This window comes from Erinaceus europaeus, chromosome 19 (genome assembly GCF_950295315.1).
Source record: "Erinaceus europaeus chromosome 19, mEriEur2.1, whole genome shotgun sequence".
Taxonomy (NCBI): domain Eukaryota; kingdom Metazoa; phylum Chordata; class Mammalia; order Eulipotyphla; family Erinaceidae; genus Erinaceus; species Erinaceus europaeus.
The window spans coordinates 30,921,654-30,940,804 of record NC_080180.1 but is presented as its reverse complement, the minus strand read 5'-3'; the positions used below and the strand labels follow the sequence as shown (position 1 = coordinate 30,940,804).

General features: G+C 39.4%; 1 protein-coding gene across 1 annotated transcript in view; it reads right to left on the bottom strand.

Moving 5' to 3' along the window:
* The window catches only part of PIWIL2 (piwi like RNA-mediated gene silencing 2), a 74,562-nt gene extending 56,509 nt beyond the window's left edge, over positions 1 to 18,053 (bottom strand). The window contains exons 1-9 of the mRNA XM_007529123.2: positions 17,840 to 18,053; positions 16,567 to 16,654; positions 16,298 to 16,436; positions 15,091 to 15,297; positions 14,460 to 14,570; positions 9,106 to 9,223; positions 8,020 to 8,144; positions 6,796 to 6,876; positions 5,377 to 5,490 (exon numbers count right to left, since the gene is read on the bottom strand). Of these exons, the coding sequence (XP_007529185.1) occupies positions 5,377 to 5,490; positions 6,796 to 6,876; positions 8,020 to 8,144; positions 9,106 to 9,223; positions 14,460 to 14,570; positions 15,091 to 15,297; positions 16,298 to 16,436; positions 16,567 to 16,654; positions 17,840 to 18,031 (1,175 nt within the window). The 5' untranslated portion in view covers positions 18,032 to 18,053. The remainder of the gene's footprint in view (positions 1 to 5,376; positions 5,491 to 6,795; positions 6,877 to 8,019; positions 8,145 to 9,105; positions 9,224 to 14,459; positions 14,571 to 15,090; positions 15,298 to 16,297; positions 16,437 to 16,566; positions 16,655 to 17,839) is intronic.
* Positions 18,054 to 19,151: the final 1,098 nt, after the last annotated feature.

The window sequence follows — 19,151 nt, the reverse complement described above, 5'->3', positions numbered from 1 at the left end:
AAGTTCACCATATAAAGTGCTTTAATCAAAATAACTATTGTATCATCATCATCATTATTATTGATAGAATATAGCCTAAAGTAGAATAAAGTAATTTAAAAACTACTACAGTTTATTTTTCCTACCTGAAGAATTATTATACAAGTTCCATCAGGAGACAGTACTAGCTGAGATGTTAAAAGATACAGAGATAAAGACTACAGATGGGCTGGCGGTAGCACAGCAGGTTAAGCACACATGGCACAAAGCAGAAGGACCAATTTAAGGATCCTGGTTCAACCCCCCGGGCTCCCCACCTGCAGGGGGGTCACTTGAAGCAGGTCTGCAGGTCTCTATCTCTCTCTTCCCGTCTTCCCTTCCTCTCTCAATTTCTCTGTCATATACAACAACAACAATAACAATAATAACAAGGGCAACAAAGGCAACAAAAATTGGAGGAAAATGGCTTCTAGGAGCAGTGGATTTGTGGTGCAGGTACAGAGCTCCAGTGATAACCCTGGAGGCAAAAAAAGACTACAGACAAATACGCTCTCAAGGTAACTTCTACAATGATGCTATGCACACTGGAACACAGGAAATTCCCAGAAAGTATGTCTGTCTAGGCCTGAGGAATCAAGGAAAGTTAACAGAAGTAGCTGATACTTGAAGCAGCAAATCTCCAGGCAGAGACTCCTCTCCTCTTGCTGGGAAACTAGGAATATCAAAGGAGATCACTGGGGATGGCAACAAGGCAGGACTAGAACTACTTTGGGAACCCACCAAATCACCAGTGAGTGCAAACACGTGTGGCTTGTGAACAGAGAGAAGCCATAAGGAGAGATTCCTGTAAAGCCTATATCTACTCCTGAGCTGCTGGTAACAGTCCGGCAGTTTGCTGGTTGAGGCACCACCTCCAGTCTGTTTTACCAACATAAAGACTGCTGAGGGGAGAATAGGACTCCCCTAAGGCTCACCAAATGCAACTGTTAGTCTCCATTGCTACTGCCCCTCGGAGGCTGGAGCAGGAGTCCGGAGACCCTGTGCTGACATCAGGGCAGAGAATTGGCCAGGACACTCAGAAGATCTACACCCTGGTGGACTAAAGGTGGGGCTGTATAGTGGAAGCCTTTCCACACTGTTCTCCTGATGAATTGGGAGACATGGTGAATAATAGCCACAGAGCCCTCAGAGTATAAATGGGATTTGTTTTGGAACTCACAGTGCTGCCATCTTGGCTCTGGCTGCTGGAAGAGCTGCTGAATTGAGCCTTGGGGCTTTGGATCACTGGGGTGTGGGAGGCTCTGTGCATAACCACTATGATATCTCTCCCCAACCCTGATTTATCTCTTGGTCAGGAGTGAGTGGTTAAGCTAAAAAGCCTACTTATAGGGGGTCTGGCAGTAGTGCAGCAGGTTAAGTGCATGTGGCGCAAAACGCAAGGACCGCGTAAGGATCCGACTCCCCATCTGCAGGGGAGTCGCTTCACAGGCGATGAAGCAAGTCTGCAGGTGTCTATCTTTCTCTCCCCTTCTGTCTTCCCTTCCTCTCTCCATTTCTCTCTATCCTATCTAACAACGATTACATCAATAACAAAAATAAAAAAGGCAACAAAAGGGAAAATTAATATAAAAAAATTGAAATTTAATTTTTTAAAAAAGCCTACTTATAGTTAAAAAAGCCCTCAGGTTCCCATAGCCTACAGGGACGAAAGGAACAAAATAGGCTTTAACAGACACTGAGCTTCAACTCAGGGATTGAAATAACACTGGAACAACTATTAATTTCCACAACTGTGAACTCTTTAAGTACCTTACTTAGACACAAGTCAATCCAGGCAAGAGTGAGCAGTAGTTTGAAATACATATTCTATACATATTCTATACAAGTCCACATGGGTCATTCTCAAGGATAGACCATATGTTAGGCCACAAAGACAACATAAGTAAATTTAAGAGCATTGAAATAATCCCAAGCATCTTCTCAGACCACAGTGGAATTAAACTAACACTTAACAATCAACAAAAGATTAGTAATAGCCCCAAAACATGGAAACTCAGCAGTACACTATTTAAAAAATACTGGGTCAAAGAGGAAATTAAAGAAGAAATCAAAATGTTTCGAGAGTTCAATGAAAATGAAGACAACATGCTATCAAAATATTTGGGACACAGCTAAGGTAGTACTGAGAGGGAAATTCATAGCCATACAAGCACACATTTGGAAACAAGAAAAATCAATTAAACAACCTGCTTTCACACACCTTAAAGGCTTAGAAGAAGAACAAAGGAACCAGAAGGACTGAAATAATTAAAGTTAGGGCAGAAATAAATAACACTGAAAATAAGAAAACCATACAATGAAGCTAAATGTAGGTTCTTTGAAAGAGTAAACAAAATTGACAAACCTTTAGCCAGACTCACAAAACAAAAAAGGGAGAAGACCCAAATAAAGACACCTGCAGCCCTGTTTCACTACTTGCAAAGCTTTCTCCTTGAAGATGGGGACTAGGAGCTTGAACCTGGGTCCTTGAGCATTTTAACATGTGCATTCAACCAAGTGTGCCACTACTCAGCCCCCATTTTAATTTTTCTTTATTTTAAAACTTATTTTCTCATGAGTCAGCCCCCATTTTAATTTTTCTTTATTTTAAAACTTATTTTCTCATGAGAAAGTAGGAAAGAGAACCAGAGTATCATTCTGGAATGTGGGATGTTGTGAGTTGAACCTAAGACTACAAACATGAGAGTTCGAAGCTTAGTTTGCTGTACTATCTCCTGGGCATTTATTTACTTATATGAGTGATAGAGAATGACTGTAGGAGAATGACTGGTTCAGCTCTGGTATATGATTGTGTAGTGTACTGGAACTGGAGTACTCGGCGTCTGGAGCTTTAGGCATGCAAGCTTTCTGCTCTAGCACTGAATTATCTCCCTGGTCCTCCTTCACCATTTTTTATTTTTTTATGAAAAAGACAATTGAGGGGCTGGGTGGTGGCATACCTGGTTGAACACACATATTACAATGTGCAAGGTCCTGTGTTCGAGTCCCCAGTTCCCACCTATGAGGGAAAGCTCTGCAAGTGGTGAAGAACTGTTGCAGGTGTATCTCTGTCTCTTCCTCTCTATCACCCCCTTCCCTCTTGATTTCTGGCTGTCTCTATCCAATAAATAAAGATAATAAAAAATTTTTAAAAAAAGAAAAAAAAGACAATTGAGAACATCACTCCTTCATATGAAGTGCTGGAAATAGAATCTGGGGCTTCATGAAAGCAAAGAATGAGCTCAATTCACTGTACCATCTCCCTTGGTCTCTCCCTTAGTTTTTCTTAAATTTCTCAAAATTTCCCAGTACATCTGTTGAAAAGACCTTCTTTATCCCATTGAATGGTTTTGACCCTCTGTCATATGTTAGGTAGTTGTATTGTCCTATGTTAGGTGGTTGTATATGTGTGCACTCATTTCTGGGCTTTTGATTCTGCTCTGTTGATTCAAGTGTACACTTTTATACCAGTATCATACTGTTTTCATTGTTTGGTAGTATAAACTGAAGTTATGAAGTGTGATACCTCCATATTTTTCCTTTTTTTCTAAGAAGTGCTCTGGCAATTCATTGCCTTTTGTGATTCCATACAAACTTTTGGACAAGTTGTTCAATTTGCTTGAAAAATGCTATTGGAATTTTGAAAGGGATTATATTAAAATTGTAGATTGCTTTTGGCAGAATGGCCATTTTAGTAATGTTTATTCTTCTAATCCAGGAATAAGGAATGTTCTTCCACTTCTGTGTGTCCTCTTTCTTTTTTTTTTCTTTATTGGGGGGATTAATGGTTTATAGTCAACAATAAAATACAATAGTTTGTACATGCTTAACATTTCTCAGTTTCCCACATAACAATCCAACCCCCTCCAGGTCCTCTTCTGCCATCATGTTCCAGGACCTGAACCCTACCTCCCGCCCCAGAGTCTTTTACTTTGGTGCAATATACCAACTCCAATCCAAGTTCTGCTATTTTCCCTTCTGTTCTTATTTTCCAACTTCTATGAGTGAGATCATAGTCACTTGTGTGTCTATATTATCATAACTTTCTCAATCACTGATCAGTTAGTTGTTGGGACACCTGGGTTGCTTCCAGGTTTTGCTTATTACAAATCGTGCTGCTATGAACATATGTATATACAAATCTTTTTGGATGGTTGTGTTTGGTTCACTGGCATATATCCCCAAGAGAGGAACTGCAGGGTCATAGGATAGGTCCAGTTTTAGCCTTCTGAGAGTTCTTCAGACTGCTCTCACAGGGTAAGACTAATTTAAGTTCCTACCAGCAGTTTAGGAGAGTTCCTTTGTCCTCACAAACTCTCCAGCATTTGTTATTACTGCTACCTTTTTTGATGTATGACATTCTCACAGGGGAGTGAAGTGGTACCTCACAGTTGTCTTCATCTGCATTTCTCTGACAATCAGTGAATGAGCATTTTTTATGTTTGTTGGCTTTCTGGGTCTCTTCTGTGGTGAATATTCTTTTTTAAAACAATATTTATCTATTCCCTTTTGTTTCCCTTGTTGTTTTACTTGTTGTAGTTATTGGTGTTGTTATTGATGTCGTCATTGTTGGATAGGACAGAGAGAAATGGAGAGAGGAGGGGAAGACAGAGAGAGGGAGAGAAAGATAGACACCTGCAGACCTGCTTCACCACTTGTGAAGCGACTCCCCTGCAGGTCGGGGGGGGGGGATCCTTAAGCCTGTCCTTGTGCTTTGCGCCATGTGAGCTTAAACTGCTGCTCTACCACCCTGTGGTGAATATTCTGTTCATATCCTCTTCCCATTTTTTTTTTTTTTTTTTTTTGCCTCCAGAGTTGGGGCTCGGTGCCTGCTATGAAGCCACTGCTCCTGGCGGCCATCTTTTTTCCACTGCTGTTATTGGTGTTGTTGCTATTACTACTGTTGTTGTTCCTGCTGTTGTTGGATAGAGCAGAGAGAAATTGAGAGGAGGGGAAGATAGAGAGGGGTAAAGAAAGAGACACTTGTAGACCTGCTTCATCACTTGTGAAAAACTCCCCTGCAGTTGGGGAGCCGGGGACTCGAACCCGGGATCTTTGTGCTAACCCTTTCGCTTCACACTATGTGCGCTTAACATAATGCATTACTGCCCGGCCCTCAATTTTTAGCTTATTATAGGTAGACTTGTGGTCTAGGAAGTGTGACATAGTGGATAATTATACTCTCAATAATTGGACTCTCATCAAGTTCAATCCCCAGTAGCACCTGTACCAGAGTAATTTTCTTTCTTTCTTTCTTTCTTTCTTTCTTTCTTTCTTTCTTTCTTTCTTTCTTTCTTTCTTTCTCATTACTAAATAAATGAAATAATAAAAAAAAGGTAGACCCCACCATTCACTCACATGACATCCAGCACAGAATCATTCCGAATGACTTTATGGGAAACATCAGCTAGCAGGAAAAGACCTCCATCTGTCCTCCGGATACTTGCTGCATAGCCAGGCCAGATCTGCAATCTGTAGAGATAAGTGAGCTTTTTTCAAAGTTAGGATTCTAAAAGAACTACAGATTGTTAGGAAGATAGTACTATAGTTATACAGAAGATTTTCATGTTTGAGGATGAGTGTCCAGGTTTAGTCCACAGCACCATCATAAGCCAGAGATGAGTTTAAAACAATAATTTGGGCAAAAATTAGTCAAGTCATGTGCCCTTGGAATATACCTAAAATAGACTTCCTAGCTTTTTCCAACATAAAGACCCCAAATCTGATATATTTTTACCTTTAGGTTCCTGATTATTAGACAATTTATTTTGCTTTATATCTTACCATTTTCAGCCACCAAGTTGCAGGTGCTACTATGACGCCAACCTACCTTCCCTGGGCAGACAACCTCACCAATATGTCCTGGAACCCCACCTCCACATAGCCCTACCACACTAGGGAAAGGTAGAGACAGGCTGGGGGTATGGATCGACTTGTCAATGCCCATGACCAGTGGAAAAGCAATTACAGAAGGCAGACCTTCCACTTTCTGAACCCCATACACCCAGAGGGATAAAGAATAGGGAACCTTAGGGGTCAGGCAGTGGAACACTGGTTTAAGAACACATAGTATGAAGCACAAGGACCCACGCAAGGATCCCCGTTTGAGCCCCTAGCAAGGGGGTTGCTTCACAAGTGGTAAAACAGGTCTGCAGGTGTCCATCTTTTGCTCTTTCTGTCTTCCCCTCTCCTCTTAATTTCTTTCTGTCCTATCCAATAAAACAGGAAAAACAAACAAACAAACAAACAAACAAAAAAACAAGGCCTTCAGGAGCAGTGGATCTTAGTACAGGCACTGAGCCCCACTGATAACCCTAGAGGCAAAGAAAAAAAATTGGGAATCTTCCAATGGAGGGGATGGGATATAGAACATTGGTGGTGGGAATTATACGGAATTATATCCTCCTTATCCTACAACCTTTTCAGTCATTATTAAATCACTAATAAAAAATAATTATTTGGCTTAAAATAATCTGGTTTTGAAAGATTAATAAATAAAAATAATAAAAATAAATCACAGGCACTTCCATGTCCCTCATTTGAAATAATACTTCGAGCAGATACTTTTCCTCCAAGTAACAATAAGAAAATGCTAGGAAATTAATTAACATCATTAAGAACTTACTAAAAAACCCGCAAAAATGAAAGGGATTAAACTGATAAATAACACTAACATAAAATGCTGCTGAGATTTTTTTTTTGTTCTAAATATAGTGATTACAGTGAAAATTCATTTCCAGAACAATCAAAAGAAAGGAAGAGAAAAATAGCACTAACCTGTGTTGCTGTAGTACCATTGCACTTGTAGGGTCATAGAAATTTCTTCCAACAAGTTTCATATCTAAAAGTTTCATTACCCTGAAATAAAGAGCAAAATTTCTAGTAGAAAAAAATTTAATCAAATTCCATTACTATTAGCTACATTTTCTTTGTAAGCCTAAAGAGTCAGAAATGGTGGCACTCTTGGCACAATATATTGTACCAACAATAATCCTGATGAAATAAAAGATATCAAAATATTCATCTTGGAATATATGCAACTAACCACAGCTTTTCTTATTTGCTATGTAAGAAAAAACAGTTGATTTTTCTAGGCTCAGTTCATTTTTCCTAAAGGATGAAAAGTAAGATAGGGAGAGGGGCAGCTAAATACTGCAGTGCAGTGTGGGAAACAGCCCAAGGTCTAATCTAAGTAAATATATGCTTTCTATCAATTACCACATTCCCTGGGCCTATATTTTTCACTACAAACTAAAAAGAAACAAGTCTTTTCTAAGTTTGTGAATATGTTTGGCCTAGGAATCTATGTTTGCTCCTGATAGGAGTTAAATAGAAATTAGGTTCTGTAGGGAATAGTATAACAATTTATAACAATGTCTGCAACCAGAAAATTCAAGGGGCTAAGAAAAAATGTTTCCAACATAGTTGTTTGCGCACTACTTCTTCAAACCACACTATTAAATAGTGCTCCGCAAAGATCTGCCTTAATTTAAATTTAATTCCTTAATTAATCGAAAGGAACTCACCCCACTATCCAGCTACCTCCAATTCTGTTTTCATATACCCAAAGATGGCAAATTATAATTATTTAAGTTAATTTTTGATTAAATTTGATTAAGTTTTTGATTTACTGAGTGATTCTAAACTCATCTGTTTATGCAGTGCAGTGCAATACTATCTAAGCTCTAAGTTTCTTCTTCTTCTTCTTTTTTTTTTTTTTTAGCATTGGGGTCTTGTAATTTCACTACTCCCAAATTGACTTTACTTTTCTTTCTACTTCAAGCGGAGACAGAGAAAGCCAAAGAAACACTCAGCACCAGCTCTTTCCCTAGTGTCATCTCACTCCCAACATGAATGTCAGGGCTCAAATCCAACCTGTGAACACAGCAAGGCACACACCTTACCAAGCTGGTTATCTATCGAACCCCATCTAAGTTTCTTGAATGGAACCACTATAAAAACAAGACTGAAATAAAACTGAAACTTCAAATATTTGCTTACCGACGAAAAACAACATTATAGAAGGGAATGCACAAGTCAGAACAGGGCTCCAGGATCTTTGTCAACTGAATTCTAATGCTGATCTCGATACCATCAGTTTTCCTTTGACTTTTTAACTCAAGAACCTAGCAAGCAAATATATCCAAGTAAAAATAAAAATATTCAAGTAAAAAAATTATCAACCCTTTAATCAACTAAGTTTTAAGGAATACTAAAATATCTCCCCCCCCCCTCAGTTGCCAGGGCTTCTCTGGGGCTTCATGCCTGCACAGTTTCATTGCTCCTGATGGACTACTTCTGTTTATTTGTTTCAGAAAGGCAGAAATGGGGAGAGAGGAGGAAAGGAGGAGATACCACAGCTTCACTATTCATGAAGTTTCTCCTTTGTATGGTGATCCTATGTGGTGACTATGGGCTTGCATCTACGTCCTTGAGCATGGTGAACTGTGCGCTCTATAAGGTGAGCCATCTCCCAGCCCTAAGTATTTTAAGCATGTTTTCTATTTCCCCCACTCTTTGTTACCTGTAGACAAAAATCACAGCAGGATAACAGATTTAAGATAGGATTTGGTAAGAGAAACCCAGTTGATATCCCTTTTAATTTTTTTGACACCAGGGTTATTTTGGGGGCTTGGTGCTTGCACATCTCCAATATCCTCAATAGCCTTTTTTTTTTTCTTAAAGAAAGTGAAAAGGAGACGGAGGTACGTAGGTAGGTAGAGAACGAGAGGGGGGGGAAAGACAGATAATGAGCACTACTTCCCCTCCGCTAAAGCTTCTGCTCTGTCAGCATTCCCATGTGGTAACTAGGGTCTCAAACCTGGGTCTTCATGCATTGTATATACCTCCTGACCCTTGAATCTGAAACTATGAGTCTTTGTTGCTGAAGTCAAAGACTTCGAAACATTCTTTTCTGTAAGAGCTCAAATATAAAAGTTTGTTTATCAATTATGTTATACAGACATCTGCCTTACCTCTATAGATAGGAAAGTACAATTCAAATGTTCTGTAAATTTATGATTGCCCACCATTCAAAGTGAACAGTTAGGTTTGACCCCAAAAAGTACACTTCCTATTTGATCTCACTTGTTGAAGCTTAACAGGTAGATAGAGAATGGATCCATCAAAAGCAGTGACACTTCCAGTGACAGTTTGATGGTCCCTCAACATGCCAAATCTCATGCTTTTGCATTCCACATTGGGGCTAGAAAATAATAAAGAGAACTTTATTTAATTTGATATAAAAGGCAGCTTTACTACAGTTGCAGCAGTAATATTTGTAACAACTACTCCATCTAGTGGTCATTTAAATAATTCAAACATCTAACTAAAAACAGAACTTTTGATTGAAGGACACTTGCACCTATAAAAAAAAATTCACAATTCCATCTCTGAAAGATAATTTTTTAATGTCAGTGTATATATTCTAGATTTTATACAAGAGGGTAAGAAACCTTTTGGTAAAGGAACAGGCAGTAAATGCTTTAGGCTTTATAGGACATGATGGTCTCTGTTGAAACTATCTGTAAACATCAACAGCACTATGCCCTAAACACAGTATTTCAATCTTGTCTTTCTAGAGTCCTTTTTTTAAAAATTTTTAAATTATCTTTATTTATTTGATAGAGACAGCCAGAAATTGAGGGGGAAGAGGGTAATATAGAGAGAGAGAAAGAGAGGGAGAGAGAGAGAGAGACACACACACACCTGCAGACCTGCTTCACCACTTGTGAAACTTTCCCCCTACAGGTGGGTACTAGGGGCTTGAACCTGGGTCCTTGGTACACTGTAGCATGTGCACTCAACCAGGTATGCCACCACCCAGCCCCTCTAGAGTCCTTTTAAATAGTATGAAGAAGTTTATAAAATTATCAGGCTGCTATAATATAACCTTAGTAGTTTTTCGAGTGCCTGGTGTCTTCTTTACATTGTGGCATTAAAGGCCCAGATTTATCAATATAACCATGAAATGTCAAATCAAATCTTCTCCACAGACTATTCAGTATAGAAACTTATGAGGATTTCATAACCCTTTATGTCTCATTATTATTATTTTGCCTCCAGGGTTATCACTGGGGCTTGGTTCCTACACTATGAATCCACTGCTCCTGGAAGCCATTTTTTCCATTTTGCTGCCCTTGTTGTAGTTGTATTGTTACTATTGTCATAACTGTTATTGTTGGATAGGACAAAGAGAAATCAAGAGAGGAGGGGAAGATAGAGGAGTTTCAAAGTGACCTCCTGCAGGTGGGGAGCCGGAGGCTTGAACCATGATCCTGATGTTGGCCCTTACGCTTTGCACCATGTGCACTTAACCCACTGCGCTACTGTCCAGCTCCCTATGTGTCATTATTTTTTAGATAGGGACAGAAAGGTAAATGAAATAGAAGACCTTAATACAGAAGCTTTCTTCAGTGCAATGTTGCTATTTCACCAGTCTTCAGTTTCATTATTTTATCAGTCAATTTCTAGAGAAAAGGTTTTTCCTTCATGATGTTAATTATCTTCCCATAGATTTCAGGAAAGACCCACTATGACCAACTCCCTATATCGGGGCTTCACTTTTACCCTTTTTCTAACTATTTCTCTTTCCTAACTGAAATTTCCAGAGAAATTCTGCTACCCTGTTTATATCATTGAATTTTTTAAAATTTTATTATCTTTTATTTACTGATTGGATAGAGACAGCCAGAAATTGAGAGGAAGTGGGAGACAGAGAAAGGCAGAGAGTACCTGCAGCACTGCTTCACCTCTTGTGAAGCTTTCTCCCTGTAGATGGGAACTGGGGGCTTGAATGTGGGACCTTGCACATTTTAACACGTGCACCGCCACCACCTGGCCCCCTAAGTCATTGAATTTCTCATTCCTTTTATACTCTGTTTAAATGAATGGCCAAATTCACTGGTATATTCTTTCCTTTGTTCTTTTAATGTAGGCCTTTATAATAATTTTTTCCAAATCATTTAATTGGGGGAAATAATGGTTTATAGGAAAGTTGCTGACATATGGATACAATTTCTCTTCTCCTTGTGTTGGGTGTCTGCACGCCATTTCTTCCCACCATCTACTTAAGTGCTTTTCCACCATTGTGCATTGGGTCCTCAATGCCTACGTTTTTAAAAATTTTTTTGGGAGTCAGGCGGTAGCGCAGGGGGTTAAGCGTATGTGGGGCAAAGCACAAGGACTGGCTTAAGGATCCCAGTTTGAGCCCCCGGCTTCCCACCTGCAGGGGAGTCACTTCACATGCGGTGAAGCAGGTCTGCAGGTGTCTATCTTTCTCTACCCCCTTTGTGTTCCCCTCCTCTTTCCATTTCTCTCTGTCCTATCTAACAACAACAACATCAATAAGTACAACAATAATAACTACAACAACAATAAAAATATTTTTAAATATTTATTTATTCCCTTTTGTTGCCCTTGTTTTATTGTTGTAGTTATTGTTGTTATTGCTGTCATTGTTGCTGGATAGGATAGAGAGAAATGGAGAGAGGAAGGGGAGAGAAAAATATAGACACCTGTAGACCAGTTTCACTGCCTGTGAAGCAACTCCCCTGCTGGTGGAGCTGGTGCTCGAACCAGGATCCTTGCTCCAGTCCTTGCACTTTGTGCCATCTTTGCTTAACCTGCTGTGCTATCGCTGGACTCCCCTCAATGCCTACTTTAAAAACATCCTTCAAGGACCAGCGTAAGGATTCAGGTTCGAGCCCCTTACTCCCCACCTGCAGGGGAGTCGCTTCACAGGAGGTAAAACAGGTCTGCAGGTGTCTCTCTTTCTCTTCCCCTCTCTGCCTTCCTCTCCTCTCTCCATGTCTCTCTGTCCTATCCAACAACGAACAACATCAACAACAACAACAATAATAACCACAACAAGGCTACAACTACAAGGGCAACAAAAGGGAGAAAAAATGGCCTCCAGGAGCAATGGATTCATGGTGCAGGCATTGAGCCACAGCAATAACCCTGGAGGCAAAAATAAATAAAATAAATAATATCCTTCATGGTATTTTGCTTTGCTGAAATACATCAAAGCCAGTTAAGTTTCATCCTGTGTTTCCCTTTCTCTTTTCCTAAGATCACCTGGTATTTGGCCTTCTCTTTCTGCCTTATCTCTCTTAGAATTCTTTCAAGTTCCAACCAAAATGGGTTGAAGATGATTTCATCATTTTTTAAAGGGAGTAATATACATACACAGATATGTGCATATATATATATATGTATACTTAGAGATAGATATAGGTATATAAAAATGTATATTTAGAGATATAGCTATCACAAATTTCCTAGCCACATACCTGTTGCTGGGTATTTGGAATGTTTCCTAGTTTGTTTCTCTTTAATTATAACAAAGTTACAAGGAGATCACCAAAGGTGCCCACAAAAGAAAATTCTGTAACTGTTTATCTGTAGTCAAAATCAACTACCTCCTCATTTAGAAGAACTCTTACTTATTCTAACTAATCTCCAGGGAATCCATTCCCCCCCAGTTGTTGATTTTTTTATTTCACTTATCTCCAGGGCTTTTCCCCCTAGTTGTTGCTTTTTTATTTCAAATGAACTCCACTTCTTCCTCTTGCACCTGTAGTAGCTGTCTTTTTATTTATTTATTTATTTTTTATTTATCTTTCTTCAGGTGGGGATCTGGGGGCTCAAGTCAGGATCCTTGATTGGGTCCTTACACTTCGTACTATGTGTGTATAACCTGGTGTGCTACCACCTGCCTCCCCCCCCTTTTTTTTTACCAGAGCACTGTGCAGCTCTGGTTTATGGGTTCGGGGGAATTGAACCTGGGACTTTGGAGTCTCACGCATGAGAACTCTTTGGATAACCATTATGCTACCTACAACCCTGTAGCTGTCTTTTAAAAGCAAATCTTCTACCTTCCTACATTTTCTAGATATCTCAATACACTCATTTTTACAATTCCAGCTAAAGACTACTGAGATTTAGGAGAATTCAAATTACTATTAACTCTTTTTTAAAAAAATATTTATTTATTTATTATTGGATAGAGATAAGAGAGAAATTGAGAGGGGAGGAGGAGATAAGAGGGAGAGAGACAGAGAGACACCTGCAACCCTGCTTCAGCACTCGTGAAGCTTTCCCCCTGCAGGTGGGGAGGAAGGGCTGGAACCTGGGTCCTTGTGCGTTGTAATGTGAGCACTTAACCAGGTGTGCCACCACTCAGCTGCCTACTATTAACTCTTAATTAAAAAAATAATAATAAATCCTAGTTATTTTTCTCACCCTCAAAATTTACATTAGATTACTATTGGAAAGCCATCACATTAAGGTACAAGACTAATGTAGAGGATCCAGATTTTGTGAGGTATGTATCTTATACCATTGGGGGAAAGGAGCAGTGCATATTCTCTCTCTCTCTGTACATGTATAGATGTTTAGACAGAGACAGAAAGGCAGAAAGTAAAAGAGACCACAGCATGTTTAATATGGTATGGGGCCAGCTCCAACTTGGGTAGAACATATGGCAAAGCAGATTACTATCCTATCCCAAGTGAGCTATTCCACTGGCCCAATAATGCTCTTTTAAAAGAGGAATACAGGGCTGACAAGAGAAAGGCTGCTTTGTCATACACAAGACCCAAATGTAATTCCAGCTCCCAACACACTGGAAGATTTGGGGCTGTGGTGGTGCGCTCTCCCTTTGAAAAAATCAGTTTAAAACAGTAGATCCCAGATGATGACAAATAAAAAGGGCAGGGGAAATAGATGATTATACAAATGAACTCTCATGCCTAATTCTCCCAGATCCAATCCCCTACACCACCGTAAGCCAAAGCTAAGCAGTGCTCTGGCAAAAATAAGTACTTGGAATTCAGTACAAACCTACAGATACAAAATAAGCTAAAGGGTCAGGAAAGGGTTCAGTGCAAATATAAAGTACTGAAATTAAGCTTTATTTACTTTTATTGCCAGCATGATTATTACTAGAACTTGGTGCCAGCACTACAATTCCACTGTTCCCTGTGTCAATTTTTCTTTCTTCATATTTTTTTAATTAGATAGGACATAGAAAAATTGAGAGAGGAGAAGGAGATAAAGAGGGGAAAAAAAGATACCCACAGACCTGCTTCGCCACTCATGAAGCATCCCCTCTGCAGATGGTGGGGGCTCAAACCTGGGTCCTTACCCTAGGTAGTATGTGCACTTAACCAGGTGCGCCCACAGCCCAGACTTCCTTAACCTTATAATAAATCCATTTGTAACCTTTATACATAAACCTGCACCCATTAAGTTAAAACATACATTGTCAAATAGAGCTATGAGCAAAAACTTAACTTTACATTAATTGTATGATCTGAGTACATGAATTGTTGTGAGAAGAGGTTCAGTAGAAATTTTATAGAGAATATTCAGCTATTCCAGAGAAGCTATTTAATTACTGATCTCTAAGAAATGAACAGAGAAACAATTTTGAATACCTGAAAGTCACATGATATTGATAAACTGCTTCATTATGACACTGTATTTTGATTAGATTCAGTCCTAAAGATTGAGGGGTTCCTTTTGATCCTTGTTTCACAAAAATCTCCCTAGGAAATTTTAAAAAAGCACTTATATATACAAAAAAAGCAAAAAATCACTAAACAAAACGAAAGAAAGAAGATACATAATTCTTCACATATTCCAAATATATATAAGCCAAGAGTCAAGGCATATGAAATCAAGCTTTAAAGGACAGACGCTAATACAAGAACATCCTACTTGCCCTAGAAATATCACCAGAATAAGTTAAATAAGTAAACTATTTAAGAATTAGTTCTATAGAGAAAGATGAACTGCTGCAATATTGTACTTATATAATTACCTTAACTTCAATGCAACAAAGAATTGTCTAAGTGAATTGGGAAGGAAACACAAAAACATTTCTGGTACTATTTTGTTAACACTATTTTGTCCCATCTCTGTCATTATCCTCAATGTCAAACAAAACAATGCTAGTTACCTACCACATGCAGAGGATTTGAGATACAACAGAACCAGTTTCTGAGAATGACAAGAGGAAGTGTCCTCTCACCTCACTACCATGAGAAGGCATTGCTCTCAACTTACTTTTCCTTGTGCTCTACAGTTACAATTCTAGTAGAGTGATCCACTGAGTTCGGTGAAGATGGTGCCAGAGGTGGTGGTGACAGTGGGATAGGATCCCTAGCAATCGGGCCTGGAGCCTTGGGAGTCTTAAATATTCCTCTGCCTATACCACAAACTGCTCTTCCCAAAGGTAATAAAGACGCATCCGAATTACCTCTTCCAAGCATTCTGAAATATTGAAAATGGAGAAAATCAGGGCTTTCTTAATCATGCTTTTTCCTAGGCCCCATCTAAATTATTTTCCCAAGTCTACATTCTGTTCCTAGAATAAATCAGCAGAAGGAACCAAGCACATTCTTAAGATTCTTCCCAAATCCAATATGCCAATATAACTTATTCATCAAGTAGTATTAATATTGACGTTCAGAAGCAACCACCATATCATGAAGTAGAAATCTGACTCACCCAGGTTAAAGAACCTCTACAAATCAGGTTGACACCTTAAGAGGGCAAATGAAGTTGTGAACTGTCCAATGGAGAATGGCAGTCAGTTATTGGTCTAACAGCCACTGACTACTCTTGGGAAATACCTACTTTTTTTTTTTTAATGGGGGTGGGAACAGTTTTCTGTGGAAAGAACTCTTCTGAATTTTTTTAATTTTTAAAAAATATTTATTTATTCCCTTTTGTTGCCCTTGTTTTATTGTTGTAGTTATTGATATAGTTGTTGGATAGGACAGAGAGAAATGGAGAGAGGAGGGGGAGACAGAGAGGGGAGAGAAAGACAGATACCTGCAGACCTGCTTCACCACCTGTGAAGTGACTCCCCTGCTGGTGGGGAACCGGGGGCTCGAACTGGGATCCTTATGATGGTCCTTGTGCTTTGTGCCACCTGTGCTTATCCTGCTGAGCTATAGCCTGACTCCCCAAAATACCTACTTTTTAATATAAAACCATTATTTGGACCAAGATTTGAGCCCCCAGCCCCATCTGCAGGGGGAAAGCTTTGCGAGTGATGAAGCAGTGTTGCAAGTGTCTCAGTTTCTCTCCCTTCCTATCACCCAATTCCCTTTCAATTTCTGGCTGTTTCTACACAATAAATAGGATAATAATAAAAAACAATATTTTTAAGATACTACCACCCTTCTTAGAATTTTCTCTTTGGACTTAAAAGACTATCAAATTCCACCTGAATTTGATAGTCACCTGAGAATATAACTTTACCCACCTACTCCAACCAACAGATGCCTCTGCCATCTTGTTATCACCCGCTGCCAACACTGAAGGATCTGGAAAAGCAGGACGAGGTTCCTCTTTGTCCTTGTGCACCACACTGGTAGATAAACCTCGACCTAAAATGCCTCTACCTGAATAAGAGGGCCAAACCCCAATTATAATTATGAGTTGAACATATTATAGTTATTTTTCCAAAGATAAATTATGATCTATGAACAAAACAATTATACATACATTTTCTCAAGTTCATTGTGCACATACCTAAATGAGGCATTTCCCTTTTCAGAGGACTTTGGGACACCGTTTCAATACCCAGTCCTCGGAACATGGAGATCAAACCCATAGATTCCTATAGAAAAAAGTCAAAGAATAAAATTATTCTAAGAAGTAGTTTAAAGCCCAGTAGTAATAATGGCTTTTCTAGAAGTCTTAATAAGTAACAAAAACCGTCAAATCCTGTAAGTGTTGCAAGATAAAAAAAGACAAAGGAATAGTAGATAGCTCACCTAGCAAGGTATATTCCTTGACAGGTACACATTTTTTATTATTGTTGGTTATCGATGTCGTCGTTGTTGGATAGGACAGAGAGAAATGGAGACAGGAGGGGATGACAGAGAGGGAGAGAGAAATATAGACACCTGCAGACCTTCTTCACCGCCTATAAAGTGACTCCCCTGCAGGTGGGGAGCCGGGGGCTTGAACCCAGATCCTTACGCCAGTCTTTGTGCTTCGCACCATGTGTGCTTAACCCTCTATGCCACCACCCAGCTCCCATTTTTCCTTTTAAACCCATTACATTTGATATTGTCAACTAAATTTGTTACAACTACTGCATTATTAAGTTTCCCCCCTATATTTAGTAATTCTTTTTTTTTTTGAGTTTTATTTTATTTTTATGTTACCTAGGCCTCATCATGTGCAATTCCACCTACTCTCAGCTTGATTCTAACACTCTTGCATCAACGTTTTCATACTTTTTATATCAGATAGCGAGAGGGAGACAAGAGAAATAGAGAAACATCACAGCAAGATGCCATTATCTGTGGAATTTCCCCCTTGTCAAGGTGTTCCCACATGCTGCTGGGACTTTCACCAGGGGCCTGTGCTTGGTAAGCTGCATGTGCTTCTCAGTGAAGTATCTCCCATCCCTTGAGATTTGTTAATAGACAAATACTGCTCCCAAGGAGCCAGAAGGTAACTCAGTTGATAGAGAACATGCCACACAATGCATGAGGCCGTAATTTGATTCCTGGCACTACATATGCCAAACTGATGCTCTGGTTTCTTCCTCTCTCTTTCATTAATAAATAGTTTATTTTATTTTTTTTTTTTCACCAGAATACTGCTCAGTTCTGACCTGTGGTAGTGCCAAGGATTAAGCCTGGGACTCCAGAGCCTCAGGCATGAAAGCCCTTTTGAATGACTACTATGCTGTCTCCTCAGCCCAATAAATGAATTTTACAAAATTCATTTTAACAATTTTCCTAGTACTCTGAAATCTATTATTTCTACTACTCATCCAGAATAGTCTTACCTTCTGTTGTAGCCCATTCTGTGGGCTTGGCTCCTCTGGCTTTCCAAATGCAAAGCCTCTGCCTACAGGTCCTGCCTTATGGAGAGCTGAGTCCAAAGGTTTAGGAGCTTGTGGCCAAGAGCCTGGCATCCGTATACAATGAGAAGGGTACACAGGGGGAGGACCCCTGAAGGGCGGTCGAACAGGATCCATTGATAGGTTGCTGAGTGTTGATTCTGTGCTGGGAGTATTTTATAACGATTAAATATTCCCAATGTTTCCCTTTTTCTTTAAAGAGACTCAAAAAACATTATTTTTAAAGTTACAGGTCCTTAGTTTTGGTGGTAGAAGAAAGATGAAGAAAGGAGCATCATCATTCAGCAAACACTGCAACAAGACACACCCCTCATGCTGCTGCTGTGGCTCCAAAGTCTATCACCTTCAGAATCTGCCTGTGGCAAATGTGGCTACCCAGCCAAATGCAAGAGAAAGAATAACTGGAGAGCCAAGGCTAAGACAAAATATCACTAGGACAGGTCAAATGAGGTGCCTGAAAATTGAATACTGCAGATTCAAGCATAGATTCCATGAAAGAACAACACATAAACCCAAGCAACTACAGGATCCAATTCATCTTAAGGATGTCAACAGTTTGTTGCACAATAAATGTTTTGGTTTAAACAAAAATAGATTTATTTAAAATTTTAGTGGGCTTGGGAAATAGCTCAGTGTTCTAGCATAGGATTTGCATGCTGGAGACCCCAGAGGCTCCAAGTTCAGTCCCTGGCAGTGTCATATGCCAGAGTTGAATACCACATGTGCATGCAAGTGTGTGTGCATGCTTGCTATAAAATTAAATCTTTTAGGGGCCGGGTGGTGGTGCACCTGCTTGAGCATACATGTTATAATAATGCACAAGTATCTAGGTTCAAGCCCTGAGTCCCCACCTGCATGAATGAATCTTCACAAGTGTTGAGTGAAGCCGGGCTGCAGGTATCTCTCTCTCTCCCTCTTTTTTTTAATCTTTATTTATTTTAGACAGAGAGAGAGAAATTGAGGGAGGGAAAGATTAAGAGGGACAAAAATAGATACCTGCAGTACTGTTTCACCACTTGTGATGCTTTCCCACTGTAGGTGGGGACCAGGGGCTTGAACCCAGATCCTTTCACATTGTAATATGTGCGCTCAACTAGGTGCACCACCACCAGCCCCTCTCTCTGTCTCTATCCAATAAATAAATAATAAAATAATTTAAGTAAATAAATATTTTAAAAATTAGTTATTTTGGGTCAGATCAGTGATATAGCCAGTTTTGTTTTCTTTTATTTATCGA